The sequence below is a fragment of the Oryzias latipes genome, chromosome 14, assembly GCF_002234675.1.
Source record: "Oryzias latipes chromosome 14, ASM223467v1".
Lineage (NCBI taxonomy): Eukaryota > Metazoa > Chordata > Actinopteri > Beloniformes > Adrianichthyidae > Oryzias > Oryzias latipes.
In genome coordinates, this window is record NC_019872.2 from 15,188,354 (window position 1) to 15,207,569 (window position 19,216).

General features: G+C 40.1%; 3 protein-coding genes across 8 annotated transcripts; all 3 read right to left on the reverse strand.

Moving 5' to 3' along the window:
* Nucleotides 1-193: 193 nt before the first annotated feature.
* On the reverse strand, nucleotides 194-3,941 carry LOC110016388 (CUB and sushi domain-containing protein 1-like). 4 transcript variants are annotated; one of them, XM_020708919.2, is made up of 5 exons: nucleotides 2,935-3,940; nucleotides 2,597-2,779; nucleotides 2,348-2,515; nucleotides 2,073-2,273; nucleotides 194-1,952 (listed from the first exon to the last, which is right to left on the reverse strand). In XM_020708919.2, exons 1-5 carry the CDS (start codon nucleotides 3,125-3,127, stop codon nucleotides 1,897-1,899), a joined length of 801 nt encoding a protein of 266 aa, XP_020564578.1. In that variant the 5' UTR covers nucleotides 3,128-3,940; the 3' UTR covers nucleotides 194-1,896. The 4 variants fall into 4 exon arrangements, 3 of the variants coding, with proteins under 3 accessions (XP_020564578.1, XP_020564579.1, XP_020564577.1); XM_020708920.2 differs by having other exon boundaries at nucleotides 2,615-2,779; nucleotides 2,935-3,938; XR_002291682.2 differs by having other exon boundaries at nucleotides 194-2,273; nucleotides 2,348-2,543; nucleotides 2,615-2,779; nucleotides 2,935-3,941.
* A 513-nt stretch (nucleotides 3,942-4,454) lies between these two features.
* Nucleotides 4,455-8,973, reverse strand: hinfp (histone H4 transcription factor). Of its 3 annotated transcripts, none has more exons than XM_020708915.1 (10): nucleotides 8,861-8,973; nucleotides 8,623-8,772; nucleotides 8,316-8,542; nucleotides 7,020-7,131; nucleotides 6,701-6,853; nucleotides 6,543-6,620; nucleotides 5,493-5,613; nucleotides 5,265-5,403; nucleotides 5,072-5,196; nucleotides 4,455-4,994 (listed from the first exon to the last, which is right to left on the reverse strand). In XM_020708915.1, the coding sequence occupies exons 2-10, from the start codon at nucleotides 8,768-8,770 to the stop codon at nucleotides 4,655-4,657; spliced, it is 1,443 nt and encodes a 480-aa protein (XP_020564574.1). In that variant the 5' UTR covers nucleotides 8,771-8,772; nucleotides 8,861-8,973; the 3' UTR covers nucleotides 4,455-4,654. The 3 variants fall into 3 exon arrangements, with proteins under 3 accessions (XP_020564574.1, XP_020564576.1, XP_020564575.1); XM_020708917.2 differs by having other exon boundaries at nucleotides 8,856-8,941; XM_020708916.2 differs by having other exon boundaries at nucleotides 8,623-8,954.
* Nucleotides 8,974-10,825: 1,852 nt separating this feature from the next.
* Nucleotides 10,826-18,236, reverse strand: dpagt1 (dolichyl-phosphate N-acetylglucosaminephosphotransferase 1). Its single transcript, XM_004076334.4, has 9 exons — nucleotides 17,623-18,236; nucleotides 17,420-17,540; nucleotides 17,122-17,335; nucleotides 12,975-13,121; nucleotides 12,619-12,703; nucleotides 12,321-12,509; nucleotides 12,145-12,232; nucleotides 11,543-11,695; nucleotides 10,826-11,460 (listed from the first exon to the last, which is right to left on the reverse strand). Exons 1-9 carry the CDS (start codon nucleotides 17,787-17,789, stop codon nucleotides 11,395-11,397), a joined length of 1,230 nt encoding a protein of 409 aa, XP_004076382.1. The 5' UTR covers nucleotides 17,790-18,236; the 3' UTR covers nucleotides 10,826-11,394.
* Nucleotides 18,237-19,216: the final 980 nt, after the last annotated feature.

The following is a 19,216-nucleotide window of genomic DNA, read 5'->3' on the forward strand; positions in this document are numbered from 1 at the left end:
GCATGAGTTTGTGTAGAATTTTCTGTTGCTACAAACCGCACAGTGTTGCAACATGCACATTGTGTAACAATGAAGAAATAAACACATCAGCACCATCTAGCGGTCATAGCAGTTACACAAAATTAAAAAAGTGAATTCTTTTTTACATACTTGTAAAAACTACTTTTCTAAATGCCAAATTAAAAGAAATGTGTACTTTTGTAAAGTTTTATTTTAAGCTGAATCAGCAAAGTGACGTGTGTGGCCAGTGCTTGTTCATTTGTTGACTTTATTTCCTTCAACATATATACCGGTAGGTGCACACTCAGATGAACTATAAAAATACAATTTTATGCCAAATCCCATTTTCTTCTTATTTACACCTAAACAAAACAAAAAAAACTAACATTCATAATCCACAAAGGTATAGACTGCACAAAAAACCCTTAGAAACGGAAGAACAAACTGGCAAAAGCTGGTTTCAGTGGAGTGTAAACACAGTTTGGAGACGGAAAACAAATTCTGTTATAAAAAAAATTAAACAAAGCCCTCTTCCTATTACTGTAACTATTACACAAACTGTGGCAGTGCAAAAACAAATGTAATTTTTGTTTTCATGGATTTTCACTGAGGCAGCTCTATCAATAGTGGTTTCAGCATCACCTTTTCTTCTTTACCAAACTAAATAAAATAAGGTTCTTTACAACTCAAGTATCCCGCTAAATCGAATAATGTACTGCATTGACAGTTTTTGTTTTCTCAGGTTTCTAAGATTTATGTTTTAAATTGTAAATTATTAGCAATTATTTTTCAGAAGCGTGTTTGGATCTTTGTACATAGAATCTCTTGTAGTAGAGTTCCAATCTGGAGATTTTTCTGTTTCCTGTTTCTCAGATGCAGCAGTTCAAGACAAAAGATCGTCTTTACTGAGCCTGGTTCTTGTTTCTCCTCCTCCACAGCTGGAGGAGCTCACTATAGAAGATTGTGTCAAAACACCTTTTCAGCACATTTGCTTCAATTTCTCTTTTTTTTTCCTTTCTTCTTTAATTATTCTCAAACAATCTGGATTGATCTGGAATAGAAATCAATTGAATAACTGCACTGAAAACCTTTGTGTTGTTTGCTCTCTGTCTTTTGGGTTTGCTGTGACTCTGCATCCACAAAAAGCAGATTCAAATAAAAAAAATGGGATTTATGTTTCCCGCCTATTGTAAGAGCCAAATCAGGCGTGCTAACAGGCAGGTCAGTGGGCTTGCTCGTCTATAAATACCATTTGTTGATAACAACGCTGCTCAGATTTACCATTTGTAACAAGATTAAGGTTTCAGCTCCTTTAAAAACAGATGGAGAAAGAGGAGCTGGAGAGAAGCCGGGATGTGAAGCTCTTTTGTGACCAAACGTATTTCAACCAACAAGAAAATGAGAAAAAGACATTTTTCAAGAGTTGTACTAATTTATTTTCCGAATATTTGTCACTAAAAATAGCTGACGGGAAGTCTGACACAACCACTGCCCGATAGAATTTTCACAGATATATTTCCTTTAGTGTTTTCACATAACTGTACGGGAAAATAACAGCTCCATTCTAAAAAATTGAACAATGTTTTTTAATTAGGCAAAAAGAATCTGCCAACGGCGTAAGAAAGATGATCCTACTATGAATTCTTTTTTTAACAAATAAAAAAAAATCAGTAACTAAGACTAGTTTTTTTTTAATCTAAGATCATTTTGCTATTGAAAAACTTTCTTCAAAAAGCTATTTTTCTTGCAAAACAGGAAATAGGACTTTTTTTTTTAAACAGTGGTCTTTTTACTTTATTAAGATTCAGTTTTTGCAGAGCTGAAAGTCCTAAAATGACTCCTCAAAAGTATTTTGATTTTGTTTTTCTGCTTTGTCCTCACAGCTGGAAGAAGCCGTCAAAACCGTCTGCGTCTCTTCTTCTGGGGCGTCATCAGGCTTTCCCTAGCAGACACTAGAAAGGAAAAAAACAGAACTTCTCACAGATAGATGGTTAAAAGATGTTTAATATAATAATGAAGAACATCCAAGCACCGAGTGCATCTGATCATGATTCATCATGGAAGTTACTCACCACAGGACAGAGAGCAGTCACAAATGCATGGGACACACTGAGCAAAAAAGCGCTTCCAGCCACTCTCCTTCTTTTTACAATTGTCAATCCGAGTGCAACCTAGTTTGGGTGGGCCGAAGTAGCTTTTATCAGCACAGGTGGAGTTACACGTCCCATTCAGCTCCCTCTCACTGACTTCGATGCTCCCCCTCTGACACATTCCTGAAAGGATGCCAGCACAGCTAAAGAAGGGGCAGAGATTTCAGCGTCTGGTTGTCCGGTTAGTGTGAACTCACGTAGGCAGCTGGGCTTTGGGGTCCAGAGACCATTAGGCTGGCACAGGCTGGTTGGGTTTCCCATGAGCATGAAGCCAGAGCGACAGGTGTACCTGACCACAGAGCCCACCCACCAGTCGTTACCATACAGCACTCCGTTATAGTCCACACCAGGCCTCCCACAGTTCACTGGTGCACACAGGGAGGAGGAGGAAAACTGCCATTTTGAATAAGGATAACTTCTCTGTAAATGAGCGCCTCCATCTGTACCTGCTGATGACAACAGACCTCTGCACAGAGACTTATAGCCAAGCCAGCAGCAGTTGGAGTTTCCACAGCGGTCTCGCCTCACTTCCCGGTGACGCGCCTTACAACCTCCAACACAAAGAGGCGCTGACCCCGACCAGTACGTGTCGCCTGTGACCTCCGGCTGGGGAGTCCATTCTGTCTCACCTGCAGCAGAAGGTGCAGGTTATGCACTCCTTCAACCTGACAACCTGACCTGGAAAAAAATCCAACTGAGAAAAACCTTTTACGGGAAAAACTGGTTTGATCCAAGAGTGTCCACAATGACAAAACAAGATCATCGTAGAGGGAGGAGTTCTTACCGCTAACTTCCAGCTCTGCATTCCAGTCAGGCAACTGAGAAATTCCTCTCTGGACAAACATCAGCAGGAGCAGCAGGCTGAATATCATTTGCTGCCATGACTCTCTGCAGAAAATGTGCTTGTGCATTTGGGAGTTGGCAACAGAATAAGAGAGCACTAAGCTGTGTGTGCTGCCTAATCTGCGGCTAATCATGTGTACTGCATCCTGCTGGGACAGGGCGCCACTTTATAAAACGTTTTCTTATGGTTCAAATCACACAACCCAGCATCCAAAAAATGATATCTTAATTATTTAGCAAGAAATGTCAAATACATCCAGGAAAAAATGCATTATAATGTTTGAGCTCCAGTTCAAAGTTCAATACCGGTTTTAAGAAAACATACAGGTAAACTGTGACAGACTGGCGAACTGTCCGGCAGCCCCGTGACCCCAAAAGAGACAAAACAGCTTAAAAGATGAATGAATGAATGAATGAATGAATAAGGGCAAACTTTAGTTTGTACAAAAAAGAAACACTAAAGGAGCAGCTGAACACAATAAACTAACTCCTTTACAACAAGCTTTTTGTATACTAGTTATGAAATCAAAGATAAACACAGAGAAAAAAATCATCATAATTACCTTAATGTAAATTATCTACCATAATTCGGTTTTGCAGCATTTATACTTGGCCTTGCCAGGATTTCATTTTTCGTTTTTTGAATCCAAAAGCTTCTCGACTAACGCAAAATGAAAATATACCCATAGAAGCCCCCTTGGAATCCTAGAAAAGTCATTGCATTAAAGTGAAATCACTGATTGGCTGAGTCAATTTACCAATCAACAGGCGTCTGTTCTTTATAAAAATGTCATTTGTTTTCAGAGATGAATCCATGCATTCAGTCAGTCGTATGTATTTACTTACATTTTACTTATTTACATTTTTAAATCTACTTTTCTTAATCTGTGTGGTTGCGTGGAGAAGGATTTAGAGCCTGTTATAGATTAACTCAGGGGGTTTACACAGTGAAAAGTTGAGAGTCTGTCATATGTATTAATTGTAAACTATTTTATTTATACTGTAGAGGAAACATGATTACAATGCAATAAAATAGGATGTCTGGGGTTCAAATCCAGGGTCAGGTCATACCAAGGGGACTTTAAAAGAATTACCTCCCTGCTTGATGCTCAGGGTTAGAGCGTTGGTTGTGAGGGTTAAACCACCACAGCGTGGCTGTGACTGCCGCCTACTGCTTAGGGTCAAAGACAGAGTGAAAATTTGGGGTAAATAACTTTAAAGATTCTCCAACTTCAGCCATTAGACCAAATAAAACTTGATATGGGAAAATAAAAAGATGAAACTACTGAACACTGAATTTTGACGAGTACACCAGATCCACCAACACTCAACACATACAGTACAGACCAAAAGTTTGGACACACCTTCCCATTCATTTAAATGAGAAGGTGTGTCCAAACCTTTGGTCTGTACTGTACTTTAATGTGCGTACTGTTTGTCATTTAAGCATTTGTCGACAAATATGTTTTTTTATTTTTTATTCTGTAGTTTCTCTCCAAAAAAAAGAAAAAAGAAAATAACTCACACACTGAATACAAGAGTTTAACAACACTTGCCACTATACTCTAAATTAGTAAGCAAAATAATACAAAAAGTGTTCTTCCATAAATTCTCTATACAGTACAGCTTTACCAACGTCTGTTTGCATCAAGATTGTCCACCTACATCTGTTGCTGCTGTGTGGTGTCCTGGAGCTCCAGCAGAACAGAGCTTTCTCCCTCTGAGAGGACGTATAACACACCCTCTTCCTGCACACCTTCTTCTGCACCAACGTTCAGCTCCTCATTCCTCTTCTCCTCCAGCAGCACCCCTCTTAATTCAACCTGCACCTCTGAAGCTGCCATGGGTTCTTCCTCCAGCTCCTGATCTTCAGCGTGCTCGCTGCCAGTGTCCTCCTCTGTTTGCCGCTTTTGCCTTTCCCGCATCAGCTGCTCCGTCAGCTCCACGCTCTCATAGCGAATCAGCTGCAGTCGCATGAAACCATCCTCGTGCTCTTTGTACCTGAAACAACAGTGAAAAACACCCATAAACACCAAAAGCAGGCATATTATTTACATTGATGCAAGTTAGAAACAGACCTGAACCTGGGATGTCCAGAAGGCCATTTGAACTGGTGCTTCTTGTGCAGATGAACAGTGAGGCTATTGCCTCTAGTGAAGCACTGGCCGCACACGTGACATTTGTAACGAGCTGTAAAAGTCCCCTTCATGAGGAACAAACAGAGTTATTTAAATGCAAATTGAAGAGGATAAAAACATGTAACCACACAACCTCATGCTCTTTTTTGTAGTGGATCTTCATGGTGCCAAGATTACGGGAGGCGAAACTACAGCCGGGAAAGTCACAACGGAACGCCGGATCACTGCTGTGAGTGTCCAAGTGTTTGCGCAGGTCGATTAGGTTCTTACAGCTGCAATTGAAATAAAAATAAAAATTTCAACTGTACATCTAAAAGCCCTCTCTTCTCCTTCATGTAAACAGCCACATAGCAGGCGATACCTGTATTCACAGTAGTCGCAGCTGTATGGTTTCTCGTTACTGTGGCGGAACTTGATGTGGCTGCGGAGAGCCGACGGCGTTGGGCAGGTCATATCGCATAAGGGACACTTGTAGTGACTCACTGTTCCATAAATGAGAGACAAATCAAAACTACAATTAATATATGGATGCTTTTGAAGGCGATGGCTTGTCTGGTTTTAACAGCCTGATACATGTTTCCAATAGGATTTACGGTCCAAAACTGAATTCTTGCCTTGACCTTGTTTCAATTTAGATTCTTCTGGAAGGTGCTTAGAACCACGGATGTCAGGAACTATATAAACAGGCTATAGGGAGAAAGTAGAACTTCTGTGTTCAATTCATGGGACTGGCATCTGTTGTGGTGTTTGCCAACAGGGCCATCAGGAATTTTTGGATTTATGTAGATGCTCAAAAAGTGTGACTTTAGCTGTAAAAAAAGAAGCACCCTTTTCAGCTTTTTTTCCTGGCAACAGTGGATGCAGTTTCTTTCATTCTACAGAATGCAGCTGTGGAGCTTTTGATTTTTATTCGTGACAATTTATTGAGGACAGTAGTGAGAACAAAACTCAGCAGGTCAGTTTAAATGCTGTTCCACTTTTACTTTGGACAAGGATAAACACAAATGACAGTAAAGTGTAACAGAATTAATTTTTCTAAGAAATTTATGGTTTAAAGATTTTTGATTGACTAAATAAAAACTACCAGTGACGTCAGATAATGTGATTAAAAATAAAGAATTTCTGGGTACAAAATACATAAATGTATTGGAGAGAAACAATGATGTATGGTGAGAATCAAAGTGAACTCAATGTGTGAACAAATGATTCGCTTGATTATCAAACAGAAGCAAGTAAAGGTAATTTAATAATGTGTTACTTTTTATCTTTATTAAGTAAAATTCTGGTCAAATGTAAAAAGGTTTTAGGATCTAAATAGGTATAAATAGATGTTATAGTATATACTTTAGTGACTGAGCTCAAGTGTTGAAAAATGATCTTGTCTTAAGGACTCAGACTAACGGAAACTTACCGTGAGTCCTCATGTGGTCCCTCAGCAGTCGTTCTGTTGCAAACCGTTTAAAACAGTGAGAACACTGGAACCTCTGACCTGCGACAAAGCCACGCACAGAATGAAAGCAAGTTGGGATCATGCTGCCAACTACCCAGTTTCTAAATAGCTTAGCTCACCTTCCATGGCACTCTGTCGTATGATGTGGTCAAAGAATTTGGTGTTGTTTGCGTACATCCCTCCACAGCCTGGGCAGGCCACCAGCTTCTCCTGTGTGTGGCTGCGTAGGTGTTCTCGCAGCTTGGGACGCCCTTTTGCAGTGGCTTCACAATCTGAACAACAAGACTAACACTTAACCATTTCACATTCTAAATAGATCTATCTATCTATCTATCTATCTATCTATCTATCTATCTATCTATCTATCTATCCATCTATCTATCTATTGAAAAACTCCAGTTAAGCAAACAGGTTTACACTATGTTACAATATTCTTACCTTTCCATCTGCAGCGTATGGGGAACTCGCACTCCCCTTGTGGGATATCTATGGCCAGACCATGCATCTCCACGTGACGGTAGAACCACTCTGGGTTTTCATATGGCGGTTGCTTTGACCAATGCGGGTCACGGGAAATGGAAAAAAAAGCATTATAAAGCATTATAAAAAAAAAGGCATTGGATAATCGTAACTTATAGCCAACCAGATTTTTTTTTCCTTTATAAAAGGAGACTTTTGATGTTGCATTAAAAAAATTCCAACTGTTTAACCGATATTTCAAAGTGATAAGATGCTGGAAATTTACATTTCTGAGTAATTTTGTTCACTTGTGGCTCTGATTCATAAGCCCTGGTTTAGTCAATGTCCTCACTTAAAAATAAATAAAAAATAAGCCCTCACACAGTCAGCTGTTCATCTGCAATACAATAACCAGAAACGTTCTTTAAGCATGATCTTGCAGCATTTTTCTTATAATTGATGACATATAGCTCCAATATTGCTCACACTTTTTGTTGTATCTGTAATGTTAGGTTGGGGGGGGGGGGTATGAGGGGCTGCAGGATAGCAAGAGAGCATGTAAACAGAGATCTCTCAGCAACAGGGTAGGCAGATGTGGGTGGGTTGCCCACATCTCAGAGAGGTGAATTTCTAATGAACTACTGCTGCTCTGCTGAAACTATGTCCTTGAAAACGACAAAGGTTTTTGGCTAAAAACAGCAAAATCGTGACTGAAAGACCACTAGAAATGTTTGTAAAATAGATCAAAAGATGATTAAAGAGGGTCTTTAACAACATTAATGTCGACAAATAAAATGTTAAAGGGGAACAGTAGTCACCCTTACGGAAAATAATTGAAGAAAATTTTCCCCGGGTAGCTGATGAATTCTTTTTGCAGTCAATATATACATTGTATGTTATAAACCTGCCTTTATCGCATACTTAGAATGCATTGATGAGTTCCCTCCTAAAGGCTTTTAGGTCAAAAGTCCCAAACAACTGTCACTGAGGCTTCACTAACACTGGGAAGGGATAAAGGGAGCCCGTCTCAAGGTAACCCTTAACGTCCCTGCAGCTGGCTTTTATTCTTCTCCTGATGTCACCTTTGTCCTCTGTATCTGCTCCATTACAGATTATTTTATCTTCATTCCTTGGTTGGTCAGAACCAATGTAGTTCTCCAACCTCTACCAAAGGCTCAGAGAAACTGAAAACACTTCTAGCTCCATAGTACCAATCAGAGGTTGAAACGGCTTGATTACCATGACCTAAAAATGAATCAGCGCAGTGGGTCTTACATCACATTCCTCCCAGAGGCAGACAAAGTTGTCTGGAAGTTCGGGGATGATGTTGCGGTTGTGCTGAGCGATGGAGCAATTGCCAACTTCCGGCTGAGCATCGAGGACCTGCTGACCCATCTGCTTCAGCTTTGTGTGGTAACAGTGAAAGAAGACGTGCCTCCGCAGCTCTCCGGATCCCTCCACGGTGCAGAAGCCACAGTCTCTCCACAGACAGTTCCTCTCCTCTTCACAAGAGAAGCAAAAAGATGACATAAGTACCAAAACTCTCAATGTAAACAAGTACTCCATGTAGACTTAAACATACCGTCAGCATCTTCATCGATGCTCGGAGCGGTCAGATGAGCTTCTGCGTGTTCGCAGAACTTCTCAATTCGACTGAACGTCTCCTGACATGAGCCCCATTCACAGTCCAATTTAAGCGTTTTCTTTTTCACGCGTTTAACGAGTGGCATCCCTACAAGTCAGAGATGCACCAAATATCGCGAGGTTGCAACAAACGTCGTTAAAAAGATAAAAAGTGACACATTATTAAATTACCTTACCAGGTATATCTTCATAAAAGTGATTACAAACACAGTTTTGAGGATGACAGACGAGTTCTTTCAGTATCGGAACTCAGTGCGACACATTGGTCCGGAAGAAACAAAGTGTAAATGTATAGTTCCGCGTCACAACCGTGTTTATTTTCTTTTGACTTTTATCAAAACATCTAATTATTATTTAATTTATTTTAATTGGAGGTATAGGAGTAAAAACTAACTTACAAGTCTTAGTTTACTAAAGATATATATATATATATATATATATATATATATATATATAAAAATCAACAGGCACACAAGACTGATTTAGTTGGGAAACATCAGAGGCCTCACACTTACCTCTATAAAACTGTCAAATGCATTTCTCCGTTGCTTCAATAGTTAGAATTTCCTCATTATTCTTATATGTAAAGTCCACCAAAAGAAATAAAGCCAGACAGTGATCTGCATGATAAAAAAATGCGGACTCTCTCTCTCTCCCTCTTTAAAAATAAAAACGCCCCTCTCACCCTCCACGGGTGGTTTCTCCTCCAAGCTCGGGTCCTCCACCAGAGGCCTGGGAGCTCGAGGGTCCTGCAGTATCTTAGCTGTTCCTAGCACTGCGCTTTTCTGGACTGAGAGGTCTGAGGTCTTTCCAGGTATCTGTTGCAGCCACTCCTCCAGCTTGGGGGTTACTGCCCGGAGTGCTCCAATCACCACAGGCACCACTGTCACCTTCACTTTCCAGGCGTTCCCCAATTCTTCTCTGAGTCCCTGGTATTTCTCCAGTTTCTCATGTTCCTTCTTCCTGATGTTCCCATCGCTTGGCTCTGGCACATCCACCACAACAGCTTTCCTCTGTTCTTTATCCACCACTACAATGTCTGGTTGGTTCACCATTACCATCCTATCAGTCTGGATCTGGAAGTCCCACAGGATCTTTGCCCTCTCATTCTCAGGGCGTGGTCAGGGCTTGTTCCTGAGCTTCTTGGATGAGTGCTTCAGTGCTGTCCTGTAGGCCAGCCCTTTCTAGCCATTGATAGGACTTCTTGATATCAGCCACTTCAGTTATGATCCGGTGGTACATTCCATGCAGGGGTTTGCCCTCTCATGAGGATCTGTCCTCCAGCACTGCATCCTCTGCTCTCCATTGCCTGAGACATTCACTGAGCACACTGTCAGTTGGGGCCTTGAGCTTGATGTACTCATGCATCTTGGATGTTTCATCCTGGATAATGGCTTCTACGCTCACTAGTCCTCGGCCTCCTTCCTTGCGGCTAGCATACAGCCTCAGGGTGCTGGATTTGGGATGGAACCCTCCATGCATGGTGAGGAGCTCTCGTGTCTTAACATCCGTGGTCTGTATCTCTTTCTTTGTCCATCTTATTATTCCTGCAGGGTATCTGATAACTGGCAGTGCGTTTATTGCCTGGGTCTTATTCTTGCCATTGAGCTGGCTTCTCAGGACTTGCCTTACTCGTTGGAGGTATTTAGCTGTTGCAGTTTTCCTTGTTGCCTGCTCCAGGTTGCCATTTGCCTGTGGAATTCCAAGGTACTTGTAACTGTCCTCGATGTCTGCTATTGTTCCTTCTGGGAGTGAGACCCCTCCTGTGTGGACTACCTTGCCTCCCTTTGTCACCATCCGGCTACATTTCTCGAGCCCGAATGACATCCCAATGTCAGTACTGTAGATCCTGGTGGTGTGGATCAGCGAGTCAATGTCACGCTTGCTCTTAGCTTGTAGCATGTAAAGGAGGTGACTGATGTAGGACTCATTTCTGAGTCGGTATCCATAGCCAGTCTTGGTGATTATTTGGCTGAGAGGGTTCAAACCTATGCAGAACAGCAGTGGGGACAGAGCATCACCTTGGTATATCCCACATTTGATGGACACTTGTGCAAGTGGCTTCCCATTGGCATTGGATGCCACTTGGATGCATTGCATGTAAAATTATTGAAAAATGATAAGGAGAAACAATTGAAAAGCATGTTTTCAAATCAATAATTAAGGGTTTTATTCAGAACAGTTGCATTCATTTCACTTGTCTCAACACCCTTCACCCTAAAAAAGGTTTTACTAATCCCCACTCCGGATTTACCTGTGCCCACCTAGTAACACAAAAAGCTTATTGGCTTTTTTCTTACAGTGACCACTATTGTGATCTTTTGCGTCTGGAGAAGACTCTGTGAAAGCATGCTGCACATGTATGTTTGATTTTCTTTTCAGAAAACTTCTTTCTATAAATCATCACAATATTAGAGCAAATTCAGCCAAAGATTTTAGCTGGATTGAACAAAGTTGTCCCCACTTACTGAACTGTCCTTAAAAAGTATGAAAATATACTTTTCAGATGGATAGGCAAGTGCATTGTTTTTTACTGTAACTCAGTGCAAATCTTTATGTGAGACCCTTATATGTCTGGATGTACTACTGTCAACGGCAGAACAGCAACAGAGTCCAATCCAAAACAGATGAACCAGAAGCCCTCCAATAGTTTCACAACATATGAAGTTTTCTCAGTGTGCTTGCTTTTTGCCGTTTCTTTGTGAACCGTCTAGACATCATAGAAGAGTCGCACCAGATGATAACGTATCCCAAAAGCCACTGCGCTGCCCAACACCTGCAGAGGACACAGACAGGAGCAGGTCAAGTGACTTTCATCAAAGATCTTGCAGAACATGAGCAGCAGGTCACCTCCATACCTGTATGATGAGCATGATGACTGTGAGGTTTCTCTCATGGACGGGTCCCAGGATCTTTATCACTAGATTTATTAAAGTCATGTTGTTGCACTCAATAAAATCATCTCCCTCCTGCCCCCGTCGCACCTCCAGCAGCTTTAATAACTCTGCTACCTAATGGGAATCAATGCTATTATTTTCAGAAAAGCCAAAACATCTACAGACCATGAGCATAAATATCCCAACTTTTACTTTATTAAAGTCACACTTTTGATAATGTAAGGAAACAACATGTCAGTGAGTCTAAAATCAGGTCAGAAACCGATCTGTGATACCAAACATGTTCTCCTTAAAACTGTTTTTATTGCATCCGATTTTCATTTCCTGAGAGTGTTTTGGTGCTGTGTTTCAAACATGTAACTGAATAATCCCACTGCTTTTTGACACCACACACAAACATAGCAGGTGAAGTAGAGCAGAAACAATTCACCTCCTGTCCACAGCAATAACTGAGCAACACTCATAAGGATTTTCTGGGCAACAGCTCAGACACCTGCTCTCTGTACCTTCCACAACCCAAATATAGGAGTATCAAGACAGGAACAAGCAGAAAGAAGACTCACCTTTAAAATTAGGTTTCCCAGCTTGGAGAGATCTTTCTGTTTAAATTTTGAATAGCTCATTCCCAGTTTTCCTGTTTCTGGATTCAGTCTTTCAGAAATAGGAACAAAGAAGTACTTATCAAAAAAAGAAAACGAATAATTTAACATGTAAAGGAACATGAAAGAGTAAAACTAACCTGGGGAGCCGATGTCTGGGGCAAGGGATAATATGAAAAAGCTGAGGCAAGGAATAGACAAAGTTGATCACTTGAGGGATGAAGAAGAGGAGCATCGTCTTGCTGAAGTGTCCCAGGATACCGACAACAGCGAAGGTCATCCCGGCAAAGTAGCAGAAAGTGTCTCCCACAAACACGGATGAGGGGTACCTGTCAAAATGAAGCGAAAGTCGACAAATTAACTCAGGAGCCGTTGATATCCATCTGGACCTCCAAACACAGAAATCTGATTTGGTAAAACGGCTTCGGTACGACTCACCAGTTGTGGTACAAAAGGGCTAAGGTAGTGAAGAAAAACGGTATCATGAAGTACAGGGAGAAAACATGGTCGTCGCGATAATCACCTGATAAAGAAAACCCAAAATATATGGTTTATGTTTGGAGAATTAAAAAAAAGAAACTATGGTTATTTATTTTAATTTTCTGATTTTGATATTTATTTTATACATTTTAACAGATTATATGTACAGTGGTTGATTTTAACTTTCTTCTTTTATGAGAAGTGGAAATGTATAAATAAATTATACTTGATAATGTAAGATATTTAAAAACAAAACAAGCAAATGAGGATTACAGTTTAATTATAATTTCCACAGGAGAAAAGCATCCCCCTACCACTGAGCTCTAGCAGATTGAAGATGATGATGGAGCCAGAGATAAACAGAGCTTGACCAGACTCAATACCGTTGATGCCTGCTAAGATGTTGATGGCATTTGTGCAGAAAACTGCAAGCATTCCCATGTAGACATAGTAGAGGATCCCTGCAGAATATGAGAAAAACCTAAATGTTATGACTGCACTTCCATATTTTACAATTGATCTGACCACAGGGGATAATTGCCACACCGCCCGCTCAACACAGAAGCTTAGGGCCCGATCTACAGCTATAGAGTGGGACCACAGTAACAGCACCCTCTACAGGCGGAGCTGGTAGTGCCCCAGAACAATGGATCCCCAAGAGGAAGCACTGGAGAAAGAAACAGTATATAGTAATAATAACATACAAAAAAATTAGGATATAAAAATAATAATACATAGAACAAAAATAGTTATAATAATAATAACTAATAATAATATTACTAACCTAGTAATAGCTGTAGGTTTGAAAGAGGCTTTTTGGGTAAATCAGAGAGCAGGGGGGTATTCCAGGAAGCATGTTTAAACTAGCCTGACTTTGAGCCTGAACTCTGGCTGAAATCCGCCTGAACTTGCTTACTCTTGGTATGTCGGTTCCAAAAGACCGGATATGAGTTGGCGTAATTACGCTCGACTTGGTAACCCTGGGTTAACGCACGGTACATAAAGACATTCTCAATAGATCGCCGATTTCTGGAGTCACCATGGAAACGCGTGGAGAGAAAAAAATAAAGCGCGACACTTGAGACGGAAGTGAGACGGAGTCTGAGATTTTAATGACGGCGGTTAAAAATTATAAGTCCATCAAAAAAGTAACACGGCTGAAAAATAATTTAAATAATTTAGTTAAATTTATTCAAACTCAATAATTGTTTATACAACTCAAATTTACGTATTTATCTAACTAAATGTCACATTACTCCATTAATCTTTTTTCCATCTTAATTACTTATATTTCTTGAACTTTCATATGTCTCAGTTTTAGCCGGCAGATATGCTCATTTTTACAACAAAAAAAAGAACGGAAAAAAAATGCACCGAGTGCAAAAACTCACTAAAGAATTTTCCGTCACTGTCATATAAGTACTAAGAGGTAGGGGTGCTTTATAAACTCATCATCCTATCCTTTACTCTCACTCATGGTGCAGAGACGTAAGCATAGTAGGACAAAATAGCTCTGCCAAACACGGTGAAACACAGTAAAACAGCTATACAACTAAACACATTTTGTAAAAAACCCACACTTAAACCCAAATCCGTCCAGACAGGCAAAGGGAATGATATCCCAGAATCCCTTGCGGTGCCGATCTAACAGCTGCATCAAAGTTACACCTACTTAATTGAATTAATTTGAACGAAAGGAATATAACTGTCTGAAAACTACGTGTAATTTAAAAAAAAAATTTCTAACAAAAAAAATGATTTATCTTAACTGAAGCAAATAATTACGTTAGATCAAAGTAAAAAAGTTTATCTTTCCAACATCCATATGTGGTCTTATCACCTTCTCATGGTGGAAAAAGTATTATCTGAGCTTCTTCATCCACTAAATCATCTTCAAATGGACACGCCATGCTGCTTCACCTCTCTGTAAACAAACTAAGCTTCAACTAAACCTGCTCCGGACCAGGTTATGTTCAGAGCATGAGTTGCTATGGCAACTTGACATACCCTGAAACATACCTCCATTTCTGGAACCGAAAGCTGAGGTTATCAACTTTCTTAGCCTCAAACTTATCGTGGGAGCTAGCATAACCTGCTTTCTGGAATACCCCCCAGGGCCTTACAGTAATCTAAACCAGTGTTTTTCAACCTTTTCTGAGCCACGGCACACTTTAACCTTAAAAAAAATCCCGCGGCACACCAGCATCCAAAAATTAAAAAAAAAGGAGAACTCAGAAAAACTCAGTCTGTATTGATCTACAGCCCCTCCCTCCACAGTCTCACATGCATTTTTGAGATAATTGTTGCAGAAAAAGCTGGAAACTGCAGCTATTTTTTTTCTAAAAGATGCAATAAAAGTTAAGTTAGAAGATTTACAAACAGTTAGATAGGGTGTTCGTTGGTTTCAAGACGTTTAACAACAGATCTTGTGCGCTGTCACTCTCACAACCCAATGCATCATGGGAGATGTAGTGCATAAAACGGCCAGCGGAGATCGCTTTTCGGAGCTTCATTGTTTTGTTCACTTGTTCCACGTTCTGATACCGGACTCTGTGGAAAGCTACACCGCTAAAGACGAGCTTTAGCTGCTATTTTTGTTAGAACTGAGCGACTTTACGAGCTAAATCGGGACAAGGAAGTGAAGACTTTAACCACTTCTGATTGGTCAGACTGATGACATGTGATTAAGCTCCCCAAGAATGATTGATCCTACACCTGGCTGTGGATCCTGCCTCTGGCTCATCTCTGGCTCGTCTCTGCTCTGTACCTGACCGAGTACCTCGTCTCTGCTCCTGCTCCTACACCTGGCTGTGGTTCCTGTCTCCGGCTCGACTCGCGCCTTTGACTGTCCCCACAACCACGGCTGGATGAAGCTCGTCTGCTGGACTTTTATATATGTAGTTGTAGATTTAGATAAGTTAATTATTCTCTAAGATTTCTGGTAAATCGCCTGTCCGTCCTGGGGGAGGATCCCTCCTTCATGTGGGCACCCCTGAGGTTTCTTCGTTTTTTCCGGAATCCGGTTTTTTTGGGAGTTTTTCCTTACCGCGAAGGGGGGTCTAAGGGCAGGGATGCCAGTATAGCTTAGTCAGTTTGTTAGTTCATTTTAGTATTTTTCTATTGAACTCTTTGTATTCGTGATCCTTTTGATTTCATGTTTTACTTCGAAGCCCATCGAGACGACTGTTGTTGTGATTTTGGGCTATACAAATAAAATTGAATTGAATTGAATTGAATTGGAGACAGTTAAAGCGACGGGACTTTTCCAAAATACAGCCGGAGCTGCAGCTGAATCGTGGTAACGTCATTCTTATCAAAATGTCTTTAATAAAATAAAATAAACGCAAAGAAAAAGTATTTTACGATCTTTTATATTCCTAACTACTCAGGGTTTTATCAGGGCCTGTTTGGATGAAAAGAGAGCTGAAATCCTGGAGATGGGAAATGTTGTTAAATCAATTAATGAGGGCAATTTCCCACGGCACACTTGACCATCTCCCACGGCACACTGGTTGAAAAACACTGATCTAAACGACTGGAAATAAAAGTATGCGGCGGAAAAGGCGGAGTATGGCAATGTTTTAAGATGATAAAATCCTGTTTTCACAACGTTTCTGATGTAAGGGAATAAAACTCAGGTCAGAGTTGAAACGTATGCCCAGGTTTCTGACACATTGAGAAGGTTTAAAATTCCTGAGTTTGGGTAAAATCATCTCTCTCTTGTCTTCAGGACCAATGATTAAAACTTCAGTTTTGTCCTGGTTGAGCTGCAAGAGGTTTCTGTCATCCACAACTTTATATCTAAAATACAGTTTAAAAGAGTGTCAATGGGTTCAAGGTCAAAAGGAGACAGCAATGTAAAGCTGTGTATCATCAGCATAGCTGTGAAAGTCAATGCCGTGTCTCCTAATGACATCTACAAGCAGCAACATATAAAAAGTAGTCGACCCAGAATTGACCCTTGGGGAACCCCACAACTTATTCTGCAGATTCTTGAAGACCGTGTATCCATATTTACAAAAAAAGAGTCGATCTGTGAGATAGTAATGAAACAAGTAAAGAACATTTCCTGGGAGGCCAATCCCATTCCTAAGTCTGTCAAATAAAATCTGGTGATCTAATGATTCAAAGGCGGCACTAAGATCCAGCAGCACCAGAACAGAAAAGTTTCTACATACTGTGATTTGTCCTAAAGCCAGATTGACATTTTTTTTTAAATATTTTGTTCAGGAAATCAAGTATTTGTGCAAAATATTTTTTCCAACAATTTAACCTACAACATGGTAAGTTGGATACAGTAATTGTAATTGTAACAGTAAAAGTAATTTTCCATAATGTTTGGATCCAAGCTACCCTTCTTCAGAAGGGCCACACCTCATCATTGTTTAGACACAGAACCTAAAGAATGGATTTTTGGGAGTGCTGAGACGTCTTTAGTGTCTAAACATTTCTGCAACTCACCAAGATCTAAGTGAAGCCCAAACAGAACTCTGAAGGGCTTGGGCACCACGATGACTGTATTGCCAAAGTTGGTAAAGTAGACCATGAGCAGAGGCAGAGAAGCCACGGTGGGAAGAAGCAGCTTGTGTCTCCATCGCAGGTTCAGCACATCATCAGCAAAGCCCAAAAAGATCATGCAACAGATGGCCAGAAGGGCGCCAATCAGTTGGACGAACTGCAGGACAAACAAGACAAATTAAAACATCATGGCAAAGACATGAGATAAAACATTAATTTTGCAGCAGTTTAATAGATCAACCTCATCATGTGGAAAGCCCAAACACTGATCTCCAACAAAGCAGCTGAGAAAAGGCACTGGGATGAAGCAAAAGAGGACAATTAGGAATACTGTCCCACTGATGACTCCTTGAGACTCTGGACTGCAAAGAGAGGATAGACATGACATGATACACTATAGAAAAAACGCACAGCAGATAGATTCATGTAAAATAAAAGACTCACACTTCCTTTTTGACGGTTTTGTTGAGGTCCATTCCGTACAGCCGGGCAGCGATGAAATGTTCTTTGAAAGCTGGGATGAGTTTCAGAGTGGCCATACAGCCGAGAACAGACATGAAGCCGTTGATGAGCAGCGGCAGGACGGGGATCGCTGACGTGTTTTCGGTCATTTTGTTGGAGCAGATGCAGATAGAGATCTAACGTGTCTGTAGATAAACTGACAAGAATGTCCCTTCACTCTGTTGACAGGTTTTTACCAGGAAGCTATGGCTTGTTCACTGACTTGGAAACCTTTACACCATTGTTTTTCAACAAGAGAGGGTCTCCGTGATTCCGCCGTCAAAGCAAAACACATGCACAAGTTCCGGTGATAATCCACGCCATCTTCCACTATTTTTCGCTGACGATTAACGCTGTCTTATGTCTAAACTCCACGTTAGTATACACACCAACGGATCAATTTCGGAAGCCAAAAATTATTTCCGGTGTTTCTACAAAAATAAAAGTATAGTCCCGTTTTTCTCTTTTTTCTTTACTGACAGTTTATCAAAGTTAAATGTCAAAAAATAGCAAAACCTTTCCAATTATACATAACACGTTGTCGTCCATGTTTTGAATTTATTTGGTACTGTATTATTTTTCAGTTACAACCATAAAAAACATTTTATTGTCTAACTTCCGGGAATTGCACACCAATGACGTCTCAACAAGCAAACGGGTGTTTTCTTCTTCGCAGGATTTCACTTTAAAATGAAAACATACTGTCTCTGCTGGTCAAATACTAGTATTACACCCTTGTTTAAAATTTAATTCTTTGCAACCAATTTTCTGGTGGCAAAGCAAAATTCGACTTCTTTAAACTACAAAACACCCAAACAACCTCTTTTTTGACAAATAGCTATGAATTGAATTGTTTATAAGAAACAATTTGAAGGTCAATTGTATTCACAATCTAAAGATTTATAAAATAAGAAAGCAACAATATTAAATCAATTAAGATTCACAAAAAAGGCAGTTTGTCCTGCTAATAAAATTTGTCTAATATAGATTTTAAGGGGTAGATTTTCTTGCTAACTCTGATTCTTTATTACATCCTAAATAACAACTGTGCATCTCAAAATTACAAAAGAATAAGAAGTATATAACAAATTACAGTATGTTTAATTGGAAGAGATTTATGGATGAATTACTCATCTTACACTGACTTGAACATTTCTATAACTTTGGAGAGCAAAAAATTGGAATTTTAACTTTACAATGTTTTAGTTGGTATTAAAATCCATGGAGTTACAGTAAGGACTGGAGCAAAGTGGGCAGAGCATTCTTCCTTCTACTTGAGCAAGCGGTCTCAAGTGTGATGGAACTAAGGTGGCTTATGAGATAAAAGTGACAGTTAAATAACTAAAGCTATATTAAAAATAAACCTGTTGATCAAAATCAAACTAATCACTTCTGTGTTCATTTTTTCATCAATGAATTCTTAATTTTTTTCCAACTTTTCCCCACTTTGGTGTAATTTAAAGCAGTGATTTTCAACCAGTGTATGGAGGTATTCATGTGTGCCATGGGAAACCATAAGGTGTGCCATGGGAAATTC